General features: G+C 48.6%; 1 protein-coding gene across 1 annotated transcript in view; it reads left to right on the plus strand.

The window, feature by feature from the left end:
* Nucleotides 1-13,398, plus strand: part of LOC142568094 (uncharacterized) — a 350,446-nt gene that overhangs the window by 242,407 nt on the left and 94,641 nt on the right. The window contains exon 11 of the mRNA XM_075678185.1: nt 177-247. Coding sequence (XP_075534300.1) covers nt 177-247 — 71 coding nt within the window. The remainder of the gene's footprint in view (nt 1-176; nt 248-13,398) is intronic.

Genomic DNA, 13,398 nt, shown 5'->3' on the forward strand with positions numbered 1-13,398 from the left:
ACTATAGTGTCTTGTGTATGCGCTTGTTTTTCGCCGATCTTCATCTTAGTTGACTTCTGGTCACATTGACGTCATAGTTGTGAAACAAACAGGGAAGTGCGGCCATTTTCTGAAAGAGTGCATGCAAGCGAATTCACGCAGCTGCTCATGGCCCTCTTACACCCCCCCCCCCGCAGCTCTCCGGGCAGCAGCGCCAGACGTGGCACGCACCGCGCGGTGACGTCATGGACCGACACCACAGCTCCAGGTGAGAGTGTACGCAAGGCACGTGCGACTCGCTCAGTCTGTCCGTGGTTCTGTGTGTGGAGTGCCCATCACCAACATTCTTCTTTATTTGGTCTCACAATATTAGCCTTTAAGGAATTTTAACAATGGTGTGATATGTGCAACTTATTTATAGACACGTAATAAAGGTAGGGTAGCCAACCGTCTCACACTTTTTTTTTCTACTGCATAGTAGTCAGTAAACCTTATTGGCTTAGAATGTCTGACCGCTCGTTTCCTCGGTACTTTTTTGTCTTTTGAAGGGCTGTCGTTAACGTAAAGGCTGTTGAATTTTTGTCGTCGTTCTAGTTCTATTGCAGACCCCAACCGTGCACAGTGCTTTAGACTCCATAGGTAATCAAGTTAGCTAGGCAAGGACTGAACGTTTCCGAATGTAAATGGTGCCACTGTAGAACCGAGAAGAATTGTGCAACTGTCTTTCACATACAGACTGGCCGCTGACAAGGGTGAAAAATTCCTACAGGCCCCGTCATAATTTCGTCCACGCACCCCCCCCCCCCGCCGAAAGTTGGCAACCCCACACATATATTCCTAGGGGTGGATGAATGAATGAATGAATTGAATTTATTGATAGGAAAGACAGAGAGGTCGACCTGAGCTAGTGCGCTCTAGTCTGCTACTCTGCACTGGGGAAGAGGGAAGGGAAGTGAAAGTATTGGAATGGATGATGATGATAAGAGAAGTGGTGAGTGCTTATGTACATGAGACAGTTGCCTCGCTAGAGCCGCTCGTCGAGCTTGGTGTCCTGCAGAAACTCCAACAATACTTTTGTTGCACGCATCGAAATTGCAGTGTCAGGCCATGGGCCGAGGATAGCTTCCTCCGACAATAGTTGCCTGCCAACACTGGCTAAGAAATTGTCTAACGTCCTTCGCTCCAGCATATATGCTGGGCAGTCGCACAGTACGTGTTGCAGTGTTTCGGGCATCTGGCAGTATACACAATCAGGGCTGTTCGATTGGCCGATGAGGTGTGCGTAGCGACGGGTGAAAGCAACGCCGAGCCGAATCCTGTGTAGCAATGATGTTTTGCTCCGTGTAAGCTTCGGGGGCAAACAATTTACCGTCTGGGTCAATCATATGTAGACGTCTGTGAATGTTATCAGAGTGGGCTCTGTAAGCCTTTGTAAGGTCCTGCATGAGTGCCTTGATCATGGAGTTGGTGTCAGGTCGCGAGTAGGCAATCCGTACTTCATCAGAGGAAGAGGAGGCCGATCTTGCCTCACTGTCAGCGAGTTCATTACCAAAAACACCACAATGGCTAGGCACCCATTGAAAGGTGATCACGTGGCCACTTAACTGGGCACTGTGATAAAGTTCGACGATTTCCAGCACGAGCAGATAGTATGGTCCTTTGTTTAAAAAGTATTTTAGCGCCTGTAGCGCTGATTTGGCATCGCACAATATTGTCCATTGATGGGGTGTCTGCGTTCTCATAAAACGGACAGCCTCCCGTATTCCCGCAAGTTCCGCAGCCGTAGTCCTAGGGGTGGGCAGCGCATATATTCCTAGGGGCTCAGTTTGCATGAAGTAGGCTTCCACAATCTCGTGGTTGATTTGATTTCTATTTTTATACAATATCTCGTTTTTTCGAACAAAGGTTTGCATGGGCAGTTTCGACATTGCGCGGGCATATTCGAGCCTGTTGCATTCCTGATCGCACCTTGGTGCTCCCTAAGGCGGACGTTAAAGCAGCGTCCCGTCTGCACTGTTAAGAACGGCCAGCTGCAGTGCAAGTTTGCCAGCCATTTACGCCAGCGGTGGCAACCTCATCTTGGAACGCCGCCGCCAACCTCTAGCCATGGCGTGACTAAGTGGACTTTGTGTCGGGAACAATACGCACGTCCTCCACTCGCCGTCGCTTCAGCTAGGATGCGTTTGACGAAGCAGGCTTTGTGCTGAAACCGCCACCGTTACGCTCTAGCCTCGTCGCCGTTGTCACGGAATGAGTTCGGCGGGCGCCGACCAAGGCGCAAGACAATGTGCTACTCGGCAGTGCTACCCGGGTAGGCTCCGAGTTCTACGAAGCCCCTCTGACATCAGCTCCGGACCATGCTACCTGTGGGTGTGTGCGTGTGTGTGTGCGTGTGTGTGTGCGTGTGCGTGTGCAAGCCGTCCCGGGGAGAGGCGGCGTGTTTACAATGACTAGACGAACGTTTCTGTCCCCTTGGAATCAAGCGGGGGGGGGGGGGGGGGGCGAGTGCGTATAAGCCGCTGTTGTGCGGATGATCCACACACTTTCTTAAGCGGTCATGTTACACTGAGACCATCTGTCAAGCAGTCGTGTTAGACTGACGTACTTTCTCTCGCAGTCATGCTAGACTGAGGAACTGCATGTAAATAATGTATATAAACCCATATTCCTCGTTCTCGATGAGAAGCAGTCCTTCCCTTCATCAACGTGCTCAGCGTGGATAAGTTGGACGACGGCATGGGCCAGCTGCGTTCTAATTCATGCCGGACTCCAATCTTGACAACGGATCACGAGCGATGTGATTGAGCCCCCAATCCTGACAGCACGAAGTACTTTTTGCTGCGCGAAAGTGGAATGACGTAGACCATTCCTAGCGAGCATGCCATGAGCTTCCCCGTGTGTTTGACGCTCACTTGGCCTTGGACGCCTGTTTAGGTCTATTGACACGATTGCAAATCTTCGTTAATGAGTTTTTAGCTGAAAAAACGACTTGAACACCAAATTTCACGGCTGTCTATATTTAACCTAAGCCCCATTTAATATACATAAGGGACGGCTGCAAACTTGTTTACCGTTTCGATCTGTTTCCGAGGTGCTTTTCTTTTATTATTTCCTTCACTAGCCCTTCGCATAGTGATACCGACAATACATTTTGGAAAACCGGCCCTCTCTTGACGATTAAGCTATTTCGAAACGCTCATATTGGTGAGGTGGTGGCATGACTTTCTAAGTACGGAACCTAAACAGGCCAAAGCAGTGCATCTTTTCACTAGTTTTGAGTGTTCCGACGCGTAGATTGGTATTGGTTTCCTTGTCTTGGGGTTATATTGCCAACAAATATGTTGTGCTGTTAATCTTAACTGTAAATGCCAAAATTGAATTTCAGTATAAATCGGCACTTCATTAGTAAATCTGAGACCCATTCGTTTTTTATCATAGGCTGCGAGAATAACTTCAATATCTTTGGAACTTGTTTGAGAGCGGATAACTATCAAGTAGTCATCAACAAACCTAAAGCACTTAATGATTGTTCTGCCAAGACGCTTTCGAGCGCCATACACACATGGCTGGCAGACACGGCTATATGTGTCGCAGTGCCTTGTTCATGTCCTCTTAGTAAATTTAATCAGTGTGCTACAGTATTATTTAGCTATACTTTAACCATCACTGTATTTAGGACAGAACGCAAACAGCAACGCCGATCACGACATTCGGTGACTGACGCCCGTGTTCAGACCAGCATGTACCGGAAGTTTCGTTAACACTTCCTGAGGAGCCGAGTATTAGAAAGCTTGTGGCCCTCAGAAAAGCTTTATGCCTGCAGATAAGGGTGTGTAATCACGAAACGCAATAAAAACTCGCACTGTTATGGTAAGTGGCGCTTCACGTGCCACCACTGGTGCTCGTAATTACGTATGAATGGAATTCAATTCAGTTTGACGGAACAGTTCTTCGGAAAACCGCAAGGTGGACAGAATTAAGTAATGAATTAAGGAAAAATGAGGCATCCACCCATTCGTAGCAATTGCTACAAAAGGAGCCAATAGGGGATTCTAGGAAGAAAAGCCTCGCTGGTAATGAAAAATTCGTCCTGGTCCGGGACTTGAACCCGGGACCACGGCCTTTCCGGGGCAGCCGCTGTACCATCTGAGCTAACCAGACTAACCAATTTTTCTTCAACTGCGAGGCTTTTCTTTCTTGGAGACCGTATTGGTTTCCGTTGTAGCAATTGCTACAAATGGGTGGATGTCTCATTTTCCCTTAATTCATCAATTCAGATTGTTTTGAGTTTTGGGGCGCAATTTTGCAAATGCTTTCTCGGCGAACAACTGGGGCCTGGAGCTTGACGGGGGCTCGGAAAACAGAATTAAGGGGAGAATACCTGTGCACAATGGAACATGCATCAAACTTGCTCCTTTTGTGCACAGCATTTTTCTAGATAATTATGACACATCAGGATTTTATTTCAACCTATGTGGTTTGACAGACACTAGTGGGCGAGGAAATTTCTTTGAAAATATTATATCGCCAATATTCAGCAGCAGATAAAAACGCTTCAAGAAAGTGCACCATATTGTTGTTTGAATTACATCAGTTTAGAGCGCTCAAAAAGTTCAATCACAACAATCGCAAAAGCAAATAAATTTACCTCACCCAGTGCACTCTGAGGAACATCTGTGCAAATTTTGATCGCTGTACGACAACTGCACGGAGAACAAATTCGGTGCACAAACTCGAAAAGCAGTCGCATACGCCGTTCTAAGAAAAACGCAATAGAATATTTCTTTTGAGGCAGATTACAAAATTATCACTTAATACCGATGAAACCTGGTGGCCATGTAGTTAAAATGTGTCCAAGCACACCGCTTCTCCAGAGTTGGCTTCGCTAAATCTAGGACACCCCAAAGCCTCGACAGCTCATCATGAGCAGCGGCAGTCGCTTGTGCAGGCAGCGAACGCATTTTTTGCGCAAAACTCTCCAGGGCGATTTCACTGCGCTAATCCGGGTCGCAGTGAGCCTGGCCAGCTGATGTATGAATGTGCAACTGCCGCAGAACATGTCCTATTTACACACATGAGGTCGAGCAGAGAGCAAGGCTCTTGTGCTTCCGCAGGTAGTACGGGCATCACACGATATATTTTCGCTCGCGGTGAAGCCCGGTCGGGATCGAATTTCCCGATCGCGATTGACTAACTGCGCAGGCTGCAGAAAAGAGGTAATCGTGGTTTGAGAAATCCAATCCTGACCGTGCTTGAGTGCAATCGTGAATGCAGCCGGTCACACCAGTTTAAAAAGGAAAGCTCGCGCTTTCCGCACGTAGCACACACTGATGCTGCTCACAAGTTGCTTCAGTGTTTCGACTTTGCAGACGACTGCACTAACACCACCCCCGCACAAATCGATAAATTTAACCCCTTGTCAGAGTACTTCTCCGTCACTATTGGGAACGCTGGCTAGCTATTTCAAAGCCCATAGTTTGCGAAACAGATGGTCTACTATGCTGTTATCGTCAGCTCTGTTGAAACCTGGAAAAATAGTGACTAATTTCTGTGATAAACTATCTTCTTCAAACGACAAGAGAGGGAACGTAAGCTTATTTCATGGCCCACCATGCCATCGATTTGTCCTGCCCTAGCTTTGCCTACCGAAAAGTGGTCGGTCGAAATTATCGAGTCGAGGAAGTCAGAACTGCTTCCTTGGACACGTGGAGGTTCTTTCCTTTCTTGACGGAGGTTAAATGCGAGCACCATGTCTATAAGAACATTGGAGCATGCGCCTTTGCTTTCCGTACTGGGCCAGTTTATAGCGGGCAGGTTGAAGTCGCCAACTGAGATTAGCCCAGCTACAAATAAGTAGCCCAGCTACAAATAATGACTGCATGACCTCGACTTCGGAAGAAGGGCTTCGATAGACTCAGCCGACCACAATTGGTTGAGGTCTGAAATGGGCCTGCAGAAAATGGATTCCACGCCTTTTATGTTCGACAGAGTAGTAAAGGGAATTTTCTTGTTTATGCGCATTTAAGTCAGCCAACTTTATTTCTCGGTGTGTTTCGGGTGGCGGGATGGCAATGGTCTGTGTTCTTTTCGTGTTTATTTTTGAACTAGACACGTCAGATGGGCTTTGAATTGGGGTTAATCTCGTTGCTTTGAGCGGCCCATGCGTAATTGTCGCCATTTATGCGAAGTTTATCTAATGCAAGGGACTTTATTTCTCTAATTTTTCTTTGGTTTGCAAGTATCCTAGCTTTCACCTGATGTCACGCACATTGACTTAAAGATCTCCTCCAGTCGAAGAGTTCGTCCCTAAGAATTTGCAACATTTGTTCGAGACCTTCCATTAATCACGGAAGTCATGTAATTTCAGAATAATAGGTGTATCCTTTGCCAGCTGCTGGCTTTCCAAGCCTCTGGATTCGCTCTATAGTTATCGATTTATCTTTTAGAGTGGTCTTGAGGATTCTGTCAATTATAATTCCTTCAAGGGAGTGCTAGTTTTTACTAACTTCTGGGATGCCGTAAGCAATCAGGTTGGAATTGTTCTGTTTTCTAGGTCGTCTATCTTGACTTCTATAGTCCACATGCTACAGGCTGTAAGGGTGCGACCTGGTTAGCGCAGGACGAAATGTTGCTTTCAAGAAACGTTAATATTTCATATTTCGCATCGATATAATTTAAATGGTTTTCTTTAATATCTTCAAGGGCGTCAGCAATTTGTAGTAACTGCTGTGCCGTGTCAGGACCAGGTTTGGTCTCGACATCCACAGCCAAAAGCAGTATTTCTTTGGAATACAGCGACAAATCACAAAAAGCAGCCTATAGGGCATGGCAGCACAAGCAAGCAAAGACCGCTGGAGCGGAAGCGTTCGCTCGCCTCCACGAGGTACAGGAAAGGGTTGCCTGCCCTGTGACGAGCTCCGGCCGGCTTCCAGGTTTTGTGGTTCTGCAAGGTGCCCGCAGCTCCGCCGTTGCACCGTCCGATGTCCATGCACAGAGCCGTCGAACTCGGGCCGCCAATACCGCGAAGGTCGGCTGTGCAGACGTGTCACGCCATTGTCCGTTGTGGAGCCACGCTGTCGGTATCGGCAGGAGTGTGTGCCGATAGGCTGCACGATGAAAGGGTTACTGCGCATGCCCGCCGTACCACCTTGCATGGTGGCATTCAACCACTTCTTGGCCAGCTGAGCTTAACCGAGTCACTTGTGTTTCCGGAGACAGCGATAACAGGGCATGTGGAACGCATGCTCTTCACCGTTGATCGCTCGGGTCGGTCGCTACTGCTATCTGAGCGTAAAGATATGGGCGCGTTCGCGCCAATCTATGGCAACTCATTTCACTTCGCGGAAAATTGCGGAATCTTCCCGATAAGAACCTTTGGTTGGAGAAGGCTTATCTCACAGACTTGTGGAATATTTATGCTCATAGTCCATTGGACGCGCCGCCACCGGGCAGTACTACCGGGCCAAGAGTACGCAAAGGAAAGATTTCATGCGCGTTATATGGCATAGGTGCAGTACTCAACGAATGAAGCGAGTGCAGCTAAGCGCGTGGATATTGCGAAGCGTAGCGAAACGCAATGGCCGCGAGTTATAGGAGCAACTCGCCAACACCGCTAGTGAATAGCGACACACACACCAACTTTTCCGGTCTTAAAATGCCCGATTTTCACCTGTTCTTTACGATTGTCATATTAAGACAAGTATGTTCTGACTTTTATTTGCCGATAATTCAAAGCAAAACCGATATCAAAAAAGACGAATACAGTCACTGAGCGATCTACACAGTCCATTTTTTTTCAACCCGTCAATCATGCGGACAAACTCGCGTGGCCGCGGCATCAGCTCGTAGAATCGAAACATAACGGCAGACGAATCATCGACAGCCGTTACGTTAATATTTAAATACAAAACATCTTAAAAAGTGCGCGCTAGCCTACAGTGCGGATCGTTGTGGCAGCGACTATAGCGCAGAGCGCCTGTTCACAGCACCCTTACAGAGCAGTCGGCGAATCTGTAATGAAGAATCAACATTTTGAATATTCGAGTATTTCATTGTATATTTCAGTAAAGCATTGTTTTTTGTTGATTTCACTTCCGAATAGTAACACGATCTAACGACAACTTTGTTGTAATGTATGTGATTACTAGCGCTTGTATATAGCCTGTTGTACTCCTTTGTATTTGTACTATTATCTGTTTAATGCTGGTCACATTTTACATCACGGTCGCTAGGGAGTGTTTGTGACTTTGTTTACAAACTCATTGCGGTGTGACTTGCCTTTGCTTTGTGCGTGTGTGTGTGCGCGCGTGCGTGCGTGCGTGCGTGCGTGTGTGTGCGTGTGCGTGCGTGCGCGCGTGCGTGCGTGTGTGTGCGTGCGTGCGTGTGTGTGTGTGTGTGCGTGTGTGCGCGCGCGTGCGTGTGTGTGTGCGTGTATGTGCGCGCGTGCGTGTGTGTGTGCGTGTATGTGCGCGCGTGCGTGCGTGTGTGTGTGTGCGTGTGTGTGCGCGCGTGCGTGCGTGTGTGTGTGTGCGTGTGTGTGTGCGTGCGTGTGTGTGTGTGTGTGTGCGTGCGTGCGTGCGTGTGTGTGTGTGCGCGTGCGTGCGTGCGTGTGTGTGTGTGTGTGTGTGTGTGTGTGTGTGTGTGTGTGCGTGCGTGCGTGCGTGCGTGCGTGTGCGCGTGCGTGCGTGTGTGTGTGTGCGTGCGTGCGTGTGTGTGTGCGTGCCTGCGTGTGTACGTGCGCGTACGTGCGTGTGCGTGCGTGTGCGCGTGTGTGTGCGCGTGCATGCGTGTGTGTGCGTGTGTGTGTGTGTGCGTGCGTGGGTGCGTGCGCGTGCGTGCGTGTGTGCGCGTGCGTGCGTGCGCGTGCGTGCGCGTGCTTGCGTGCGCGTGCGTGCGTACGCGTGCGTGCGCGCGTGTGCGTGCGCGTGTGTGTGCGTGCGTGCGTGCGCGTGTGCGCGTGTGTGCGTGCGCGTGTGTGCGTGTGTGCGTGTGCGCGTGTGTGCGTGTGTGCGTGCGCGCGGGCGTGTGTGTGTGTGCATAGTACTATGTGCTGTGGTTTTCGGGCTTTATCATGTAGTTTCTGCTGATGTTCTTACTACTTATATTTTCTCTTATTGGGGGCGAGCTCCACCACTGGAAAAGCTGGCGCCACTGTCAGCGGCACGTGGCATGAGGGATCACGAGGACACAGCGGCCGCGTCGGCTGCTTCAGAAGCGCTGAAGCGAGCTGAAAACGAAAGTTTAAAGTCTCACCTGCGCCGCGGTTCTGATTAAGTGGTGAGGCTTTACCGCCTTGGGTGTCTGCTAGACAACATTTGAAACTAGCATAATACGTAGTGGCTGCCTTTTGAGGCGTCCAGCATAGTAGGCTACTGCTCGGGGCCGAAGTGCCGGACGTAGGCAACGGAGCCCGGTGTCAGCCTTATTCAGACGTAGCCGCAGGGCAAGGAGCTGCGTGAAGCTTGGCTAGTGAAACTTAGAACCGGCAGACAGCCATCGGCTACAATTCGTGTATGCAACAAGCACAGACGCGAGGAACATTTCTGCTACGGCGCCGGGACTGCGCGACGTTCGGTGAGTAGCAGAGAACGCGCACTGATACGCTCGCCTGCGCTCGCTGCCCGGCTAATGTCATGACGCTTTATTAGGTCTATGAAATTGTTGATACTACATTCTGGTAGGTTCACTGGAATGGAAAGGGAGCGGTAAGAAGCGCATTAAAAAAGGCATATGGCATATGGTCATGTTTGTGTTGTGAATTAACGCACTGGATTACGAAACAGGAGCTGAGGGAAATCGCTTGCTGAGAAGACCTATAAACATACAGTGCGACGCAACTTCAGAAATAATATTGAAGTGTGCAAGAATTAAGAAGACAAAGAAAGATTGAATCGTCGCGACGGCACATCACAGGCTCCGTAGGCATCGAAGTCTCTATACAGAAATTATTTTTGAGCAGTTCTGATAGCGTCTACGCAACAGTGGTTGCCAGGGTACTGTAATATGCTCATATGGTGCGGCCTAATTAAAGCTCACGGCACGGTGCGAAACCGCGCTCACAGCGAAAGCAAAACATTGTGCGTGGATATGCATGCAGACGCGCAGTCGGTCGCTGCGAACCCTTGCGAACCCGTGCGAACCCGTGCATTGAGGCTTCATTCTGTTATGCCCCATTTGGGTATACAGACAGCCCACTATAAGAACATATTTCACATAGTTTGCTCTCAGCCTTTATCTACCTTTCACGCAAAAAGCCGGTTCGGGAGACTCCATCGCGGCCACCGTGCGCACTAACGTTCACTGTGCGTATTCGGTAAAGAGACAGCGTCTGTAAACGATTCTGTGCTTTCAGTTTGCCCATGATTATTATATAAAGAGTGAAAAACTTCCCTCGTTTTCAGAGTATCTACATAAATGCCCAGGAGGGCTGCCGCATAGTGTTTTTATTGAGTGCCGTAAGCGAAACCTATGAGGAGCGAGCCGCGTGATCCCTCATACTACGCAAGGGAGGTGCTTCCGGCAGATGTCGACTCCGTAACTCCTCGCACCCAATATTGTTGTTTCCGCTATGCGAAAAGGAGCAGCCGTCACCATTACAAGGTGGTTACACCTCTTTGCAGGGAAAAATAAAAGATGAGCATGGTGTCGACAGACTGTGCCGTAGGTCATGCATCTTCGCGCCCTTCGCTTTTCGGTAGGCAACCCAAAAAATGCACGCAGTTCTCCGCATGCTGACAAGTTCCTCAAGGAAACGAGGCACCTGGTCCAGCACCAGCGAAGACACAGAGGTCTGCTCAATCACGGGCGACGATTCATCCGATGACATCTTCGTGTCCTTGAGGAGCCGAAGGGCTAAAAGGAGGCTTATCAAGGCGTCATCACCAACGAGTACGTCAACCATGCAGGCAGGAAGTGAATGTTGGCCACCCACCATCCTCTTCATGTCACTGGATTCTTCCAGCAACCTTCGAGTATTGAACACACAAGCTCTCTCTCTGTTTTTCTTGAGCGAAAGGCGCCAAACGACATCAAGGAAGTCCGGCTGAACACACGAAAGAATGTTCTAGCTGTCGACACAGCCCGTGGAAGCACGCTGTTGACGCTACGGCAGATAACAGATTTGGGCAACATAAAAGTACGACTGGCCATACATATGAGTGGGGCCTGCACTGCAGGTGTGATCTACGATATTGACTTGACAATTTCAAACTCTGACCTGCCAATTCTGATAAAAGCGGCATACAAAGGAGTGGTCAATATATATCTACCCGCGCTGCTCATCCAAACATTTAACACTAGGTAGCGCCTGTGGCCGCCCGATTCTAAGGCCTATATTTGTATTTGTCTATTCCTGAAATCCCTGTGTTGCTGTGCTACTGCTAGGGTACAGTGAACTAAAGCTTACTCTAACTAAGGTTTATGCTAGCGTGTGATGCTAGCGCTAGGTTTCAACGCACGTATAGTTATAAGAAGTTTATACAGACGGCACCGGCTGTTCTAGCGGAGGAATGTATTTACCGTGGGAAGTGCGTGAAGAGCAACGCCGGGCCACCGGCAATGCGTCAAGTGGCCGGCCAACACACGTGCGGACGCTCCGCTCCTGTTGCGCAGGAGCGGAGCGTCCGCAGCTGTTGCGCAGTATAAAGGCGTTTATGCTTCATGAAATCACTGGCCTAAGATCCACCCGGGACTTCGCCGGCAAACCACATCGCCATTTGGTTAATTTGGCGGTAATTGTTTACTTGTGTTGCTTTTTCGTAGCGTTTGCCGCAAATGCCCTGATTCTTTTTCTAAATTCAACCGCTTCACGCTGTCGCAATGAGCAGTCAAAGCAAGTCGACTCCGAAGGGAGATGGTGATCCAGACTGTTCCAAGGCACTAAAAAGAGCCCGTAAGTCCTATGAATACAACAGGAAGTACCTCGAATTCTGGGAAAAAGAATTCCCATGGCTGACAAGTGCGACATCACAAGGTACCAAGCTTCAATTCTGCAAGTTATGTCGAAAATTTATTCGACCACACCACGGTACACTAACCAAACATGCACAGGGAGCTCAGCACAAAGGAGCTGTCAAGTCTGCATCAGTTTCTCAGACGCTGAATTTCCCAAAGAAGCCGAACCTATCGGACGACCTGAAACGTGCTGAGTTGGAGTTAGCGCTTACAACCTGCTGCCACTGCCCTACCATGGCGATTGAGCATTTAGGGGAAGTGATGAAAAAATAGCAAAGGAAGCTTTCTTGAGCACCTACGTCTTCACCGTACCAAGTGCACTGCTTTAATCAACTCTGTCTTGTCCCCCTCTCTTCGAGACGAAGTTATTGCTCATGTCAAAGGCAAGAAGTTCTCTCTGATGCTGGATGAGACCACGGATGTCACGGTGGAAAAGTATCTCGCAATCTGCACCTGGTATTTTAGCGAAAAAACTGGCGAAGTTGTGACTGCGTTCCTGGGGCTTTATCCAGTGATTCATGCTACTGGTGAGGCACTTTTTCAGATTGTCAGAGATTGCCTTTATCAGTATGGGATGTGCCTTTGTGATTGTGTCGGCATTGCCTGTGATGGAGCTGCTGTAATGGTTAGTGAACACAACAGTGTTTGGTCATGGATCAAGGAAGAGTCGCCTAATTGCATCCTGAACAAGTGTGTGCCATTAATTGGCCCTCTGCGTGCAAAAGGCTTTTGAAACGTTGCCTTCTAGTCTAGGCTACCTCCCGACTGAAATCCCAGCATGGTTTTCAAACAGTACACACCGACGTCATGCTTACAAGGAACTTTTTGAAACCATGAAAGAACAAAAAATAGAAGCACAAAGTGACAAGAAGTCTTGCCACATGCCATTTTTGAAGCTATCTGGCACACGATGGCTTTTTTATTTATTTATTTATTTATTATACATACTTTCAAGGCCCTAAGGCACTACAGAAAGGAGTGGTACATACAAAGCAATGTAATATGCAGACAATGGTATGCAGGCAACGTTAAGCGATAGCGTGGTAGACTGCTGTTTTGAATGAAGTTACATCTGTGATCTGAATGATGGAAGCAGGAAGGTGGTTCCAGTCGACACTTGTGCGGGGTAAAAAAGAATCATGATACTTGTTCGTTCGGGAGGATGGGACGGCAACTTTATATCTGTGGTCTGAACGGGATGAAGTGTAGGAAGGTGGGGTGATAAGTTGATTCTTGAGCACCTGGTTTGAGTGATAAACCTTGTGAAATAGGCAAAGACGAGCACATTTGCGGCGTAAAGAAAGATCTGGCAGATTGAGGGTTATTTTCATACATGTAACACTGGAATGGCGGGAATAGTTAGATAAAATAAAGCGAGCTGCTCGATTTTGAATTGCTTCAAGCGTTACGGTTAGTGATGCTTGATTGTTATCCCAAATGGCAGATGCGTATTCAAGTTTTGAGCGA

This window comes from Dermacentor variabilis, unplaced genomic scaffold, assembly GCF_050947875.1.
Source record: "Dermacentor variabilis isolate Ectoservices unplaced genomic scaffold, ASM5094787v1 scaffold_16, whole genome shotgun sequence".
NCBI classification, from domain to species: domain Eukaryota; kingdom Metazoa; phylum Arthropoda; class Arachnida; order Ixodida; family Ixodidae; genus Dermacentor; species Dermacentor variabilis.